The sequence below is a fragment of the Ictidomys tridecemlineatus genome, chromosome 3 (assembly GCF_052094955.1).
Source record: "Ictidomys tridecemlineatus isolate mIctTri1 chromosome 3, mIctTri1.hap1, whole genome shotgun sequence".
Classification (NCBI taxonomy): domain Eukaryota; kingdom Metazoa; phylum Chordata; class Mammalia; order Rodentia; family Sciuridae; genus Ictidomys; species Ictidomys tridecemlineatus.
The window spans coordinates 123,429,223-123,448,007 of NC_135479.1; the positions used below are offsets into that span (position 1 = coordinate 123,429,223).

The 18,785-nt window shown below is 34.4% G+C and overlaps 1 protein-coding gene across 3 annotated transcripts in view; it reads right to left on the bottom strand.

The window, feature by feature from the left end:
* Positions 1 to 1,142: 1,142 nt before the first annotated feature.
* Positions 1,143 to 18,785, bottom strand: part of Gnb4 (G protein subunit beta 4) — a 43,984-nt gene continuing 26,341 nt past the window's right edge. For 2 of the 3 annotated variants that reach the window (XM_005330278.5, XM_021729815.3), the window contains exons 5-10: positions 18,044 to 18,107; positions 16,452 to 16,614; positions 14,471 to 14,537; positions 14,158 to 14,359; positions 8,595 to 8,811; positions 1,143 to 5,874 (exon numbers count right to left, since the gene is read on the bottom strand). In XM_005330278.5, coding sequence (XP_005330335.1) covers positions 5,768 to 5,874; positions 8,595 to 8,811; positions 14,158 to 14,359; positions 14,471 to 14,537; positions 16,452 to 16,614; positions 18,044 to 18,107 — 820 coding nt within the window. In that variant the 3' untranslated portion in view covers positions 1,143 to 5,767. The remainder of the gene's footprint in view (positions 5,875 to 8,594; positions 8,812 to 14,157; positions 14,360 to 14,470; positions 14,538 to 16,451; positions 16,615 to 18,043; positions 18,108 to 18,785) is intronic. The other variant, XM_040270114.2, reaches the window with a different exon arrangement.

An 18,785-nucleotide genomic window follows, 5' to 3' on the forward strand; every position in this document is an offset into this window, starting at 1 on the left:
GTAGCATTTATACTAGTATTTAGTGAGAGTTACTCTTTCATTCTTAATCATTTTTAATCATGGTAGACATACAAGATTATCTTGCAGTGACTGGCACTTATGATTGCATTACTGTTTAGTTCCACTGGCCAGATACTGAAAAGGTGAGTAAGATGTCATAGACCACCACTGGGGGCATATTTTGAGGGTTTTTTCCATATGGGATGTGCAATTTACAGGTACTTAGTATTATTCCCTGGACAAGCAGAACTAATATAACATTCTCAATTTTCTCAGTAATCTTCCCTTAAAGCTGTGATGAGATGAAAGTAAAAAACATGTTTTAATCAGTACTATGAGTAGAATTGATTATGTAAAAATTATACAAAATGGAATTATCATGGAAGGAGTTCTAGGGGAAACAATGACTTTTGCTCTTTAATGATAATCTGTGGCCTTTGAACAATAAGCTAGAAGTTTACAATGTTAAAGGGTACGTGAGTAGCACTCTTCCTTGCTTCTGCAGCCTGTTGATTTTTTTAAAGTTGGCTATGACACCTGGTGGACACTTTTCCTTTTTTTTTTTTTTTTTTTTTGTTGTTATTGTAGATGGACACAATATTTTTATGTAGTGCTGAGGTTTGAACCCAATGCCTCACATGCACTGCCACTGAGCTACAACTCCAGCCTCTATTCATTTTTCATGAGGAAAAAAAATGCTATTAAAATTATTTTAAGGGATGGGGATGTGGCTCAAGCGGTAGCGTGCTCACCTGGCATGCATGCGGCCCGGGTTTGATCCTCAGCACCACATACAAACAAAGATGTTATGTCCACCAAAAACTAAAAATAAATATATATATAGAAATTCTCTCAAAATATTATTTTAAAATTTATTTTGTTTTGTAAATAGATATAAAGATAGCATTCACTGTGGTCTGTTTATACATGCAGACTGTACTTCTGTTCCACATTTCCTCCTCTTTCTTTCCTTCTCCCTCTCAATCTTCTATTTTGTTGACCTTCTCTCTGTGGTATTCTATTGTTTCTCCTGTTGCTTAGTTAAAGAATTTAGGGCTGAGTATGAAATGCTGGATTTGAAGTTTAGTTCTGGGTCTTAAATTTTTTAAATCCTAAAATTTGACTTAAAACATATAGAGAACTCTGGTTAAAAGCACTTTTATTGATTACAATATCAATTCACAACACATTATTTCACAAAGCAACTATACAAATAAAGGAATAAATCACTGTAAGAAAGATCAATGAATACTGTTAAATCATGTCACAAGTCCACAGTTGTATAGTTTAAAGCTTTTATAAGAGGCTTTAATCTAGCAAGTTTACCTTTTCCAAAATTAAACATACTACTGACATTCATAGTCAATTGGCCACAAGTGTGTAGATACATCTAGGTGAAGAAAAACATTTTCAAAATTCTTTAACAAATTATTTTAATCAACTTTAAAGACAGTTGACATAGATGCCTTTGACATAGATGCCTTTGGATAAGAAAATGCAAATGTTCAGATGCTGCTTTGAAAGAAAACAATAGGATAGAGCACCATTGTGTAAAAGACAGAAAGGCTTGAAATATCCTACCAAGTATATCACTGAAGTTATGTTAATTAAAAAATAAATATGATGTAAGATTTTGTTGGGTACATTAAATATGAGTTCGAACACGTTTTTCTTAATGTTGCATTATCATACTGTATTTTACAAAATCATTGTACTTAAGAAAAGTGACTTTTTAAGAAAGTTTTGTCAACATGTAAAACATTTGCTAAAATACAAGGTGGTACCATCAGTCTGATAAAATTTAAAACAATGCTAGCGTAGACATTCTAGAAAATATTTTAAGGTGTACCTATTTTAACCAATATTTTAAAATATAGTACTGAATTTGAGCCAACACAAGATGAGTAACAGAAGAAAAACTAGTAAATCTGAAGTATATTTCATATCTACTTAATCCAATTTAAGATAACAGTTTTATTTATGGGACTACATTTCCTCATTAAAAAGACGGTCTTACCTATGGATGATTTTAAAAATTCTCACGGGAGGTAAGAAACAACTTAAAATTTTACTTCCCACAATGGCAAAAGGGAAATGTGAAGCTGAACATAGTACTTAATTACAAGCCTGACGTAGGTTCTAAAGATTCTAGAAAGAACATTCATTGCTAAAATGACAAAGAACCCATTTAGGGGACTTTTTAATCAGTTTTTCCAAGTTAAACTCATCAACAATAAGGAACACGTATTGCATTATAATTTAAAACTTGAGACATTCACATCAATGCCTAAATTTCCCTGAACATTTTCACTTTTAAAACCAGCAGGGTTGGAGCTCAGTTATATAGCAATGGCACAGCATTTTTCTTTAAGGTTTTTTTTTTTTTTTTTGTAGTTCTGTATGGACAGAATGCCTTTATGTGGTGCTAAAGATCGAACCTGGTGCACCTCACATGCTAGGCAAGCATTCTGCCACTGAGATACAGCCCCAGCCTGGAATAGCATTTTTTTTTTTCTTTTTAACCAACAATCTGTCACCTGGAGAAAAGAACGTTTAATAGTTTAAAATCCAACATTTCAGAAACATCTACATTTATTATCTCAGGGAAAGTAGCTTATACTACCATGCAATATTAATCAGCTCAGCTAAGTCTAATTTGAGAATTGCTTACTAGGTTCTCTAGCTACTGAAATACTAAGCCCATACCTCTGCCTCTATGAATCTAGAATTCAATACGGTGTATCACAACTTAAGTTTTGAGCTAGGAAGGACCTTGAATATTTGGTCAAACACTATATCTGCTAAAAATGAGTCCTGTCCAAAGTGAAGGAAATATCCTTGCTGATGACAGGAACTGCTTTCTTGAGCAAGGATTTGGGATGATTTGCCTGGTGATTATGGAGCTTTAGAAAAGAACATGTTCCTTTAAAATATTCTTGCCAGAGGGATATTGTGCATGTGTGTGGTTCCTACTACTTAGGAAGCTGAGAAGGATCCCTTGAAGCCCAGGAGTTTGAGGCCAGCATGGGCAACATAGTGAAACCCTATCTTGTAAAAACAGACCATTCCCCAAAGATCTCAAAAAGCAACTCTGTGATATAAAGAGTCTACATGTAACCTGCTGAGGCACATTATGTTTACATGTTGCTTAAAAAGGTAAAGAAGAAAAACTAATAGGTATCAGATAACTGCAATGTTTTGTTTGTTTGTTTGTTTGTTTTTGAGAGGGGGGCCAGGAATTGAACCTAGGAACCCTTAACAACTGAGCTATGTCTAGAGCCCTTTTTTTTTAATTTGAGAAAGAGTTTCACTAAGTTGTTGAGGCTGACTTTGAACTTGGGATCATCCTGCCTCAGCCTCCAGAGTCACTGGGTTTCAGGTGTCACCACCACACCTGGCTGCAATATTCCTGATGATGCAAATTCTTTAAAATTGAACTGGCCATATTTTTAAACCTTGAAAAACTTAAGATCCAAACTGCAATTATATACTCTGATTTTAAGAAGTCTTATGCACAAAAACAATTAGAAATTCAGCTGAACTCAAACTGCCAATAAACAGATCTAGCAACTGGAACCCCTCGCACTAGAAAGCTAAAGGTTTCATAAGGTAGTTACTGTTGTAATTACACTACTTTTTCACCAACTGGTCCTATGTACAAGTGTTCAGTTGTGGTCAGTTTTCCGTTGTCTAATACGAGAATTGCTTTAAATTCTCTACACAAAGAGTAACATTAAAATAAATGTCATTTAAAAATGTTAAGACCGTAGGATTCTAGCATGTATTATGTTTTTCCGACTAAAGTCTCGTTTCAATAACTTTTAGCAGAAGATAACATATGTACATATATATCTATATACACACATATCTATATAAGTTTGTGTGTATATATACATAGTTATTATAACAGAAGTGCTTCCTTGAATGGGATTTTAGAATGAACTACCTTTTTTTTGGAAATGGATATGTTCCTTTAAAATGTGGCTTATCTCAAAGAGCTACTCTTTATGAAGTGATATAAATAGTTCACAAATAATAATAGCAAAAAGTTGACAGTGATACTAATTAAAATACAAATATACACTCACACCTGCCATCTACAATATTGTTTTGGTCCTTTATCTTAATTTGCCTTTATCCTTTTATTCTCTATTATCAACTGGCCTTAATAAACAAAACTGACACTGATTTCATTGCAACTGATGCACATTTTAGCACATTCATAATATAAAAATGAAAATTTATAGGTACAATTTGGGTGTACTTAGATTAGGGTTACAGGTTATCAAAAGTTAACACACAACTATCTGAACACACAAATATCTGAACAATAACTTAACAGTTTACCAAGTTACAAAACAACAGTGCACTGCTATATATCAGAATAACCCATGACTTAAGCATCAAGCAAGACTAACAATCTTCTATTGTCAATCATCTTTAGATCTACTTGTAGGAAAAAAATCAAAGAAGTGAAGTATTATTGTTTAGATTGGTGGAAGGGACATTGTAGTAACTGACCTATTATACTTTTGACAAGTAGAAGAATTGTGTGGTATATTTTTCTGACTTTCAGGCAAAAGCTGCTTAGAATTTTTTTTTTAATTTTGCTTTCAAGTAGAATCACTTAGACATAGATAGTCTTTGAAGCAAAACCACTTAGAAACCAGTATTTTGTGGGATTGAGAGAAGATTACTATAGGAGAGCAAAAAGCTTAAATGTTTCATTTTAAGAATTTGAGAGAATAGATAGTTTATATCAAATAAGATTTTATATTACATAAACAAAATTCATAAAGTCACCTTATTACATAACAAATCAGTGCTAGCAAATAGTTGAAGTTTATACTTCTCTGAAAAATGTTAATGTTGTCACACTAAATTTTTCATCTAGATGTATGTTAGTAAAGAATACTAGGACAGAGTCTTTAGATGCAGGGACAATCCAAATGTTTATCAAACTTCTGAAATATAAGTAAACCCCTACAACTTAGATCCAGAAAATGAAATCAAGAGGAAGGTGCAACTCAAGAGGAAGGACTACTCAAAAGTGGCAATTGATCATGATTAGTCTTTTAAAATGCCAAGAATTATTTATATGCTAGTATACTTTTTACTAATATAATAAATTCTAATGAAGTTTCTTAGAGATGTCCAAAATGTCAGAGTGAAATATCTATCTCTGGCTATTATAAAGTGAGCACTTATTTAGACTGACATCATGGCAAAGAATGCACTAATGATTCCTGTCTTCTTCCCATGCTCTTAGTAAGCAATCAGTATCCCTTTCAGATTAAAAAGCAATTCAGGATTCAAGGGGACTTCCCTCAAACAGCACACACACGTACAGTATCACTTCCATCTATTATTGTGCCTTCCATTACAAAACTCAAAAATGTGACATTTCTTATGTATAAAAAGTTTAAAATGTAGTTCTTACCAAATGCAAACACAATGACCAGCTGCTATAAAGTGTACATTCTATCCTACATAAAGAAATAATTAAACTCAATACGAGCAAAAATTCCTCAATGTTAAATTCACCCAACTTCTCAAATACACTTGGTCCTTCTGATTTTCACAGGTACCTTGCCTTGCCTGTTTCCCCCATTTTTTTTGTAGTTTCCCAAAAGCTGCTTTTGTATATAATAACTCAATAGAAAAATCTTCACCTGCAAATAAAAGGTAGATTTTTTTTCACAGCTATAGGCTGTAGTATTGATTTCTCCAGATTATCAATGGAGAACAGAAAATATGTATGACACTGTTAATTCCAGATTCTAAGAAAACTGTCCCAAGATCCTGTTGCCACAGCCATGCCATCATCAGTCACACCTAAACAGCTGACACGGTTGTCATGACCAGCGAGGACACCTAAAAAAAATAGTTCAATACAAAGTTAGCAACCATCGTTTTAGTATTTAAAAAGTATGTACATAAACATTTTAAAGGTATGTACCCTGCTATGTACTCTAGCAGGGTAACCAGGTTCCTTTGAGTGGGCAGACCGCAATAAGTTAAGACGTGTGTAAAACACACCTTTTTGTATTATTTGAATTGTTGATATACACATCAATTTGTTTTTAGTTTTTTAAAAAACATTCTGTAATTAAGCTACTTTATATCTAGAAAAACCACAGTTTACATCACTGATATATTCATGATATTTCAATTTTGCTACTGAGCTGTGCTTTCAACAAAAATAAAATTTTAAGTGAAGTTCAATGAAGTAGACTTTTTGTTTTACAAGAACAAAAACATGAAAGTTGCCTTATATCTCTATTTCCAATACCAACTATATATATTTCTAGAAAAACTGAAGTTTACATCACTAATATGTTCATGATATTTCAATTTTGCTCTCTCCATATATAGAGTTTATTCTGTTATCCACCAAACATAACTGTGGTTAAAATGTTGGTTATAACTCTAAACCATCCAACTCAATGAATTTTTATTTCATCTTAAACTCACTTGATATCCTGATCACTACACAGGATAAAATGAAGTATCCATTTTGGAGAGGGTTTGGGAATGAGAAATGTAAAAAAAAAAAAAAAAGTTTTTTTTCAGTACTACTACCAAGCTACCTTTCCAGCCCTTATTTTGAGACAGGGTCTCACTAAATTATCAGACTGACATTTAACTTGCAATCCTCCTGCCTCAGCTTCCCAAGTTGCTAGGATTACAAATGTGTACCACCAAGCCTAGCTATAAAGTTTACTTTCTAATTATGGCTCCCAGTTTTTTTTCTGGAAATCAGCCCTCAAACCAGCAGCTAGATTATGCATTCCAGGTAGAAAAGTAAAAGATGCATCTGGGGTAGAACATGGCTAGTCCAAAGAGGGGGAAAGGCTGTAAGTTATACCACAGGTTCCCCAGTGAAAGCCTGGCTAGATCATCCTTTAGTGAGCCCTACTGTCATCACACCCAACCATAGCTGGATATATGGAGTTTCAAATAGTTTTGGTGCCTCTAAGTATGAACAAGAAGCCAAGAATCACCAGTCTTTTAAGGAAATAATCCAAAAATAAGGACAGGATAGAACAAAAAATAGGAACATAGGAAAAAAAACAATTTGGAAAAACAAAAGACTATGCTTGAAGAAGAAAACCTTAAGAAATAATTCACTAGTAATCTCAAAGAAGCAGAATACATCAATCAGGAGAAAAATAATAGATGCCATAAAAATGAAAGACAAAAACAGCTCTTAAAAAGATGGCAGCAAAAATGGAAACCAACACTTAAGGGTTGAAAGAAAAGATGAAGATTCCAGCAACTCAGGAGGCTGAGATGTGAGAATCCCAAGTTCAAGACCAGGCCCAGCAACTTAGAACAACATCATATATATAGTTTATCCTTCAGCAACATAGAAGACCATTAACTTAAAAAAATCAGAAGGACTGGGGATATAGCTCTGTGGTACTGCTCAAGACCCTGGATTCAATCTCCAGAACCACAAAAACAAAATCAAAAAAGTTCACCAAATACCCAGTGCAATGGATGAAAATGGTTCCACTCAAAGACAAAAGAAAATCTGAGGATTCATTAGTGACCAGCTCATCAGAACCAAAAAGATAAAATCTAAAAAAATCAACTCCAGAGAATACAAAAATACTGTATAGCAAAGGATGTCATACCTTATTGTTCAGTAGTAAACACTTCTTAAAAAGTCATAATTATATAACACACAATGCTGTTGTTTATGAATGTAAACAAAACCAGCTGTAAGGGAAAACTGGAAGATGGGAAGCATGTGACTACTGAGGGAAGAGGGATGCTAAGCCATACCCTTGCCATCCATGACAGTAGTTCAACAGAGAATGCCTCAAAGTTTCTTAAACAGAAAAAAATATCAAGTAACAGCAATATAGTCCTATTTAAAGATATGGAAATAAATAAAAGTCTAAAGTAGCTAATTTGGAAAGTGGAGTATATGGGTTAGAGTCAAAGATAACAAGTCACATAGAAACATTCAATTGCTTAAATATAATTTAAAGTAAAATTTTGATTTTTTAAATAGGAAGGACAGCAGAATAAAATAGACACTACTATTGCTCTATGTATATACGTGACTGTACGACCAATGTGATTCAGCAACCTGTACACTCAGAAAAAGGAGAAATTATACCCCCATTTGATTCAAATGTATGATATGTCAAGATCATTGTATGGTCTTGTGTAACTAATTAAAACAAATTAAAATTGCTTTAATTTGTAATTAACCACAGTCCCCGATGTGGCTTGATTGTGTACTCTAATATTTGGGAACCTGCAAGGGAGAAATCCGAGAATGAGACTAAAAGAAGATAATAGGTCTATATTCTATGCCCCACAAGATCTGTTCCAAGAGGAAGACAACCCACAGCAGTTAAACTACTTTCTGTCAGGTTTTAAGAAAACTGAGATTTATTATAAAAATCATATTCATTATTCATCTTTATACTGAAATTTAGCAAACAAGAAAATATTATGGAACTCAATGTTACTCTTCAGAACCTTAATAAAAATACAGATGATAGTTTGTAGGTCCTCTCAAGTGTAATGACAATGAACACGAAGGCTCTGAAGCTCCTGGGGACTTATTTACCAACCTGCACGATCTCCTTTCAGCGTGTCCCATACATTACAATTAAAGTCATCATAACCAGCCAGCAGGAGGCGCCCACTTTTTGAGAAAGCTACAGAAGTGATTCCACAGATTATATTGTCATGAGAATACAACAACAACTCTTGGTCTGCTCGGAGGTCAAAGAGCCGGCAAGTAGCATCATCGGAGCCAGTGGCAAAGGCATATCCATTTGGAAAAAACTAGAAAGAAAAGCAACACACATTTATTCCACATGTGTACATGAAAATCATGGGAGGCAGTACAATAACAGACTGGGTCAAGGCAGATCTAGACTAGAATTCCAACTTTGTTACTTACCCTGTAAGTGACTGCTAGACACTAAAGAGTTTTAAATATTCTGGGCCTTAGTTTCAGAGTTACGATTGAATAAAATGACATATGCAAAGCACCTAGTCCACTGTTCAGCACATAGCAAATGTTAAATACTGGCTCTGCTTCTCTGCTATGTTTATTAAAACACTGAAATCAACAGGGGATAGAGCAGGGAAGTGCTGGGGAAGTGATACTGGTCAAATTATATTGTTACATTGTGTAAAAAAACACTAAGTCATGTATTAGTATTTATAGAATAAGGTGGCATGTGTATTTAAGTATAAGTGCATATGCGTGTGTGTGTGTGTGTGTGTATGTATACATATATATATGAAGATTTTTGAATATTTGGATATTTTGAATATATATAAAGAAATATTCCAAAATCATATTATGAGATATAGAAAAGATTTTATAAAAGAAAACATAAAACATTACAATAATACTAGGTAATAAATGAGTAATAAAGAAAACTATGTATGGTTAGTCTATGAATAATATTTCTGATACTGGGACTATACAACAATGACTTTTTTACAAAGGGAAAATCACATTCTATATGTTTATCAGCCATCTGTTTTCTTGCTTCAAATGTTACTTTACAGTCTTATTGTTTGTCTATTAATATTGTTTACTTTAAAAATATGCAGCACAGGAGGCTGAGGCAGGAGAATCACAAGTTTGAGGCCAACCTCAGCAACTTAGTGAGGCCCTAAGCAACTTAGTGAGACTCTATCTCAAAGTAAAAAATAAAAAGGGATGGGATATTGCTCAGTGATTTAGCATCCTTGAATTCAAGCCCCAGTACAGAAACACACACACACACACATACACACACACGCAGTAGTTTTACATTTTTGTGCAGTCAAGTTTATCTTTCCCTTGAGATTTCTTCCATTGCTTTCTATAAACCTTCTCCAGGTTGATAGCTGATAAATGTTGTTATGTTCATTTTAATTTCATTTTTCACATCTTAATTTTTATGCATCTGGAGCTTATTCGATAAACAGCATTCAGTGTAAGAATCTAATGCAATTTCCTTAATAGTTCAGCAATTGTTGCCTCTGTTAACTGATTTTTCTATTTGATTGAAGGGAAGGAAGGAAGGGAAAAGAAGGAATTATGGAATGAAATTGACAAAATTTTGCTAGGTACACATTTGATTTTTAAAATAGTTTTTGTAATCCAGAATATACAGTGAACTTTTTTCTTTGGGTTTCTAGATAGCTAAACACACCTCTTTCAAATAATATTTTTCCTAGTTTCTAATGCATCTCTTATTTTCATTGTAATCAACTATACTGGCTGGAAGTTTCAGAATGATTTAAATAACGGTGATAGTGTTACTGCTGTCCTCTTGCTACCAGGTGAATGCCTTTGCTGTGTTTCACAATCCAGGTATTGGTGGGGTAGGCAGTGTTCACAGGTTAATCAGTTTCTGGAAATGCAAACACTTGTAATGCTTTTTAGGATGGTGAAAGCTTGGTCCTGGTGGAGGTAGTGTCTCCACACTAAATGAGCAAATTCTTTTCCTTTTCAAACTCCTTGAGGGCTTGATAAGCCTCTCACAATTTCTTCCTTCCAACTTCTAAGCATCCCTTCATCAGTCATCCCAGACTACAGTGCCGTTCAGAAGGTCCTCTGAAAAGCAAGATTTTACCAAATCCTTACAGCCCACTCACACTCTAGTATTTCTGATCATTTGCTTTCATTTTAATAACAGCAAAACACTCTGTCGTTCCTTTGGAGAAAGTCCAACACTAACTTACATGTCCAAATAACTTACATGTCAAAGAAGAAATGAAAGAAAATCAGAATTCTGAACTGAATGAAAATGAAAACACAAAGCATCAAAATTTGAAGGACATAGTTTCAAGCAATACTGAGAAAGAAATTTATAGGTGTAAGCTCCAGTATTAGAAAAGAAAATAGTTTCAAATCAATATCGGTTTCTGCCTTAAGAAACTAGAGAAAGAAAGCAAATGACATCCAAGTTTCATTCAATTGAAAAATAATAAAGATCTGAGTGAAAAATCCATGAAACAGAAAACAGACAAACAAACAAAATAGGGAACATCACTGGAAACAAAAGCTGAGGGTTAGGGATGTGACTCAGTGGCAGAGCACTTGCCTAACATGCAAAAGGCCCAGGGATCCTCAGCACCAAACCAAACCAAACAAAACAACAACAACAAAAAACCTCCAAAAAACAAAAGCTGGCTCTTTGAGAAGATAAGTAAAACTGCTAAGCTTCCAGCTAGAACTATTCATTTTGCTAGGGCTGCCGTAACAAGGCATCATAAACTGGTGGTTTAAACAAAATGTGTTGTTTCACAATTCTGGAAGCTAGACGTTCAATATCAAGAGGTCTGAGGGCTGTGAGGGAAGAGCCCGTTAGGCCTTTCTCCTCTGCTTGTGGATGGTCATCTTCTCCCTTCTCTCTTCATATCTGTCTTCTCGTTATGCTCAGCTGTCTTCAAACCTCCCTCTTTCATAAGGACACCAGTCACTTTGGAGAGTGGCCCACCCAAACCAGGAGGACCTCATTTAGGTAATTACATCTGTAATAAACCTGTTTTAACAAGGTCACATTCTAAGTTACTGGGGCTTAGGGCTTCAACATATAAATTTTGGATGGACACAATTCGGCCCACAGTACCAGACTATTTAGGAAAAAGTACAAATTACCAACACCATAAACGAGAAGGAAAAATCCTACATATTCTACAAATGTTAAAAGAATAGTAAGAAAAGAGTATAAAAAATTTAAAACCAATAAATTTGACAGTGTAGATGATATGAATCCCTTAAAAGATACAGACTACCAAAACTCACTCAAAAAAAAAAAATAGGCCAGGTACAGTGGTGCATACCTATAATCCTGGCAGCTCAGGAGGCTGAGGCAGGAGGATTGTAAATTCAAGGTCAGTCTCAGCAAATTAGCAAGATCCTGTCTCAAAATAAAATTTAGGAAGGACTGGGGTGTGTCTCAGTGGTAAAGCTCCTCTAGGTTCAATCTCCAGTACAAAAAAGAAAAGAGCCCACCCCTAATATGACATAAGATCTGGAGTTTAAAATCTTTTTGAGGAAAACTTCCTGGCTAGAGAGCTTCACAGATAAATTCAGCCAAGTATTTATGAAGCAATAACAATTCTATACAAACTTCCAGAAAGCTGAATAGGAATAGGAGGGAAGGCTTCCCAATGCCTCCTCTGAGGCCAGCATTATTTGATACAAAAGCCAGACAAAACATTTCCAGAAATGAAAAATAGAGCAATGACTTTATGAACAGGAATGCAAAACTTCACAACAAAAATTTCAGCAATCAAATCCACTAATATATAAAAAGAATAATGCATTATAACCAATTGTGGTTTGTTCCAGAAATGCAGGGGTGCATTAATATTTAAAAATCAGTGACAAATGTCAATTAGCTTGATTTAATGCATTCCACGGTGTGTGTATATATGTATGAACATAACTATGCATTATAAATATGTAAAGATTTTATTTGTCACTTATACCCTTTTAAAGCTGGGGTTGGGGAGAGCCTTGATAGGAACAGCTGCATTTGGTCCTGGGAATGAAATTAATAATTCCAATTTATAATTATTAACAATACTTTTACTGCCAAGAAACACATGGAGGTCCCACAAATATAAACTCAAGTATGAAATTTCAGAAACTCAGTGAACTATTCAGTGAGGTTTAAATGGGTCTTGCCTACAAATCAGATATTATGGCTTGAGTTCCTAGCACACGATAAACAGTATGAGAAAATTTGGGGGAAATTAAAAGTCACCACTGAATATAACTAGAAAGTGAAAATACAATAAAGTTGGTCATAATTCCATCTGAGACAAAAAAGGAATCATATCTTCCTTTGAACCATTTGACAGTGTGGATGATTCCAAAAGAAAGTCTCAATATTTATTTTAGTAAAGATGGTGATAACATCCAGCCCACCTCCCTGCAAAAAGCAGAAGAAAAATCAATCAATGTAAATTCACCATTTTAACAGACTGAAAAGGGGGAGCTACACACGACCGTCTCAACGGATGGAGAAAAGGTACCTGATAAAATTCAAAGCCCTTTCCTGATTTCAAAGTTTAGTGAATTAGGAATATAAGAGGACATCCTAGCTTGAGAGACATGCTGGGGTGAGTCGGGAAGGCTGGGCTTGCCAGCTCTAAGACTCTCAAACCAGGCTGACCTGGGGTGGGGGTAGCAAAATATTTACTTTCTCTGATGTTCTCCTTAAAATCATGTAAAAGTGACTTTCAACATGTAAATGATAAAAACTTAACCATATTTTAAATCTGAAAATATCTTCTTATAAAATTAGAATGTCTTATACATCTGTCTTTGGTGACAGTGGTACTTTGGAAATCCCAGGCACATCTATACACTTTGGCATCTGACGTACATAGGGACATTTGCCTGTGGCAGAGTCCCACATCTCCTAACACCTTCCCCTGGATCCTCACCATTGATAATTGTTTTGAAGGCTATTCAGAATGTCACTTTTGCTTTATCCTATTTATAAACACATATGACTAGTTCATTCTCACATATACTGAGTACTTTTTGTCTGGCTTAATCAACTTAGAGTTCTGTTTTTGTTTGTTTGTTTGTTTGTTTTAAATGAGAGCTCATGCAGACAGTAAATGGCAGAACTAATATTTAATCCCAAGTATGGCTCACCTTAGAAGCTACACTCTTTACACTAAACAGCTGCCTTTTCATTTGTTACTGGTCTCTCTCCAGGTTGTTCCCTTTGGCCCAAGAGAGTTGTTTTTCTCATCTGAACACACTGCTGTGTTCAGATGAGATTTGGTCCTGCTTCTTCAAGGTGAGCTATCCCTCTAATTTGAAAGGAAACCTGTATTTTGGGCTGGGAGTGTAACTTAATGGTAGACTCCTCACCGATCATGCTCAAGGCCTTGGGTTCAATCCCCAGTACCATATAAACAACAACAAAAATAATTCTTATGTTTTATCTGCAAATGAAAACCTCTGGATTAAACTTTTTCTCACATCAAACACTATTATTTGGAAATTTGATGTTAAAAGAGCACATTATTTATAAGAATCCTTGAGAGCAATTTTGTTATTTAAAATCTTGGCACAGAGGTCAAGACTTTAAATGCATAATACATTTTTTAAAAATTGCAATTTCAAAACAAACAAAAACAAAAATGTGATGCACTTACACTGACAGCATTAATATCTGAGACGTGTCCTGTGAAAGACTGTCTACACATTCCATCTCGAATATCCCATAATTTGGAAGAGGCATCACAAGCACCAGAAACAAAAGTGCGCATGTCAGGACTCAGAGAAAGACTCATGACATCTCCAGAGTGCCCAGTGAATGTGGTGGTCTGCTGGGCAGTTTCTATGTCCCATAAAGCACTGTAATTATAAAAAAAAAAAAAAAACCCTCAATGACCAGTATTGTGTCTGCTGTTAGCTCCTACAAACTACCCTCAAACTCCAATCAGTGTACTTCTGGGATAAACTTACCAAGTTGTATCTCCTGAACTTGTAACAATCTGGCTGTCATCTAAAAAGCGACAGCAGGACAAGTAACCTGCAGCACAGAAAGTAGAAAATTTTAGGTTATATCACTGATCAAATAAGCCAAGTATCACATGGAATAGTAATATTCTTTCAAAAATATAACACCCGGGTGGCGAGTGTGTCTGTATGATCTATAGTTCTGCTTTTCATTACTTTAACTCCACACTGTCTGCAACTAACTCGTATCAACAAGTTCTACTGAGGCACTCAGTACCTCAATGACATTGGGCACTCTGAAGGTTACAAAGCTGACGACAACATCTAAGACAGTTACCAAGGAAAGAAGATGCTCCCTTACACACCTAATTACAATCCAAGCTGTTAAGAACCTGGGAGGAAACCTTAAAAATGCAGAGAGAAGTGAGAACATCCATGGAGGTTTTATGAAAGATGTAGCATATGAATGCCCAGCATCTCTCAGTACTTCATAGTATGGAAATAGCAGGGAAATACTGTGCTAGAGACTTTTGTAAAAACACAATAAATAATTTTTGTAATGACAAAAATTCAGATGGGTAGAAATCAAAGGAGTGGCAATAAATTCCTAATTAACACCACTAACCAAGTACTACACTACAGAACTATGAGGTGCACACTGGCAAATAAGGCAAGCCAATATCACACAGTGCAAAATGCTCCCTTCATGTATTATCATACATACTTTTGATTATATAACTGAGTAGAGATGCCACGAATCCCATACTTGTTACATGGGAGCAAAAAAGATATATAATTGCATTGTCTTTTTATTTTATACTTTTCATGATTGTTTAAATTTTTATAGTAAATTTATCATTTTTTACAGGAATAACTGCTATTTTCAAAAGAAAAAATAAAATTGTGGGGAGCTGGAAGTAGTACAGTTCCTTGGAAAAGCATGTGGTTAGCATGCATGAGGTCCTGGGTTCAATCTCTAGTACCCAAATAATATTAAAATAAAATTAAGGTCATTGATGTTTTCTTGTTTTATGTATAGGTGTTGTAAGTTTTTGTCATTTCTTAAGCTTTTTAATATTTTAATTACAATGCTCTAATGTGAAGAAGTTTGGACTTACATATATTACAAGGAAAATTAGTTTATAGTAAGATTAAAAGGTAAGTAAAATGTCCATGAGAATAAAATTTTCTCTGAACAGTTTAAAAATGAAATCACAAAATATCTACTTGAAGTGAAACTGGAAGTTTTGTACTAATTTAATCCTTAATCTACCTTTTCATTTTTTTATCAGTGGAACCTTTTAATTGTTCCTTCTATATTATTCTTCTCCATGCTTGGCTTACATCATTACATGACTTTTGTTGCAGATAGTGTGAGTGTACTAGATTTGTTTGCTTCTATCTAGTCTATTGTTTTAAGTATTGTCAGGAGGACTTTTGGTTTGACCAAGTAGTTTTGCAAAGTCTTTCTCCACCTGGTAACATATGAATGTATAGAAGTAAAGCTAAAAATTGCAAACCTTGTTTTATTTGTTATACTCCTTCTGGTGTTTATGAATTGATGTTATTTGAAAGCTTTTTGTAATGTTAAAAACAATCCAAAGAGAGAAATCTTTTTTTTTTAGAATTTTTAATATTTATTTTTTAGTTCTCGGCAGATACAACATCTTTGTTGGTATGTGGTGCTGAGGATCAAACCCGGGTCGCACGCATGCCAGGTGAGCGCGCTACCACTTGAGCCACATCCCCAGCCCGCCAAAGAGAGAAATCTTTACAAAGATGCCCAAAAAAAAAAAAAAAAAATAAGGTCATTGCATGCATGATTTTTAAAAGTTATCATTTCCCTATTTCAGAGTAATTTCTATTCTTTCCCCATTAACACTCATCCTTTAGTCAGTTGAGCCCAATTTGTCATGTATCTTGGGTCAGTGAAGTCTAGGGAAGAAGCAAGGTGGGACAGGAGAGAAGAGTGTTTAGTGATGCTCACCTGTGTGACCTGGCAACTCTCGGCTCACTCTCACGTTTCCCTCTCTGGTTTTTAAGTTATATATAGAGCAGATGTTGTCCAGACCTCCACAAGCAACATAATTACCAGATGGGGCATAAGCACAGGTCATCACCCAAGAGGATCTCAAAGGAATAGCATGCATCTATGAAACAAATACAACCCACAAACTATCACTATGGAAAGATTACAAACACAGTCATTTATTTTTAAAATCTACTTACAATGAAGTAAATATTATTAAAATTAAATACATATAAGAAAAATAAGCCAAATAAAAATATGACAACTTGAAAAAGTATTTATCTTTTAAAATTATCAAATTTAAAATACCAATCCACATACAAATGCCTTTTACCATTATTTCTGCATTATTAAATCATTCGGAGTTAAGAAGTATTGTTTTTAGAAATTGCTTTTAGTACAAGCACGGACATAAGGGTGTTCCAATGCTAAAATACCCATCTGAAACATTAAGTGGCACGCAAAAGAAGAATCTCCTCCATAACACCGAATAATTAAAAGGAAGGTAATTAACAAGTATCAGTTCTTTAAAGAGGTTCTTTCACAAAGAGATGACACTAGCATCCCTGCATTAATAGGCACAGATTCTGAGATCTCACTCAAACAATGGTAATAGTTGTGCGTAGATCTAGTCACACCTGTCTGGTGACTTAACTCCAAACTTCTGCAGGTCACATGGAAAAACTGAAGGTGTCTGGAAAAACAAAGCTAAATGCTCTGTATGGGGAATGAACACATCCCATGCCTACTACTATGCTCTTCCTTAACCTAAAATAATGTTTTTGAAGTGCAGTTTTTTAAAAAATGGAATTGAAAGAGACATGCTTAATGCCCATTAATACAGAAAAACTGTTATATAGTTATCTTAGCTAGCTTTAAAATCTCAAGCAGCTTGGGGTATAGCTCTGATAGAGTACTTGCTCAACATGTGCAAGTGTTGATCAACACTTTTGGTGCTGTTGATCAAACACTGGGTTTGATCAACAGCACCAAAAAAAAAAAGAAGTTATTATTTCACTAAATAATTACTGGGATTATTATAAATATAATGGGATTCCTTCCAGTGGATATATTAAGAGAATATTGTATTTGACCACCAAGAGACCTAAACAAGTTGTAATTTGCCTCTAATCTACTATATCTTCCAATTAGTTCAGAACCAGAAATCAATGCCTAGAGTGGGCCAAGGAAAAGCTTTATACTAGCCATCTAGCTTACCCATACTAGAAATAAAAATCTCTGGGTCTTTCACATTAGAATATGCGATTTTAAAAAAATAATTTATGTAAAAAAATTTCTAAAATTTCAATATAAATTAGGAAATTCAAGCCAAACACTCTGAACAATATTCCTGTAGTTTGTCCTTGGAAATAAAAAAAAAGGACTAAACATTAAAAGCAAACACTAAGCCTAAAGAGAGGATCTAGATTAAAATAAATAAAATGTTAATCTCAGAAGGCAAATAAAGTTTGAAGAAAGAATAAAAGAAAGAATTGGTGGACAGCAAAACAAACATAAGATTACTTAGAAGAAGGATTAAGAAATTCTACCTTATTTGTTGTATAGCTATCCCAAATAATTAATTTTCCATCTTGGGAAGCACTTACTAGTAGCCTAGAGGAACAAACACAAAAATAATTTGATACTTAGAGGAAAAAAGAGTTTAAATTAGTTATGCATTGCATTAATGTAGGACAGTTCAGAAAAGAAAGTAACAAATTTTTCCAATAAAAACCTGATACCAAGAAATGTTCTTCCAACTTTTAAAAAATGTATGCTACATGTCAAAAATTTTGAACATACATCATAAAATTTAGCAATTTGACTGAGAATGTCTATGGCTATGATTCAACATCATTTCAAGTGATTGGATTTATCAGTCATTATTCAAGGTTTTGGTAGACATTAGCTGACTGGCTGTCTCATTTAGTATTACCAATTAAATTGAATGGCAGTAGAGTACGTACAGAATTAAAGGCACACTTCATTCAATCTAAACACACCAACAGGGATCTGTGAGTGCACTGCAGTGTCACAGGTACAAATGTGGCCCTATCTCCATCCTTGAGTTCTCTACCATCTGGAGGAGAAAAGACGTTTGTGTATATTTATAATAAGTCAAGGGAATGAAAACTGTCACAAGAGTGGTATAAAGTACATCCCACAGGAAAATAAAAGAGGAATGAATAACTGCTACTTGAATTAACTAAAATTCAGTTGGTAGAGTGTTTTCCTCACATGCACAAGGCCCTGGGTTCCATCCCCAGCACCACCACCAAAAAAAAAGAAGAG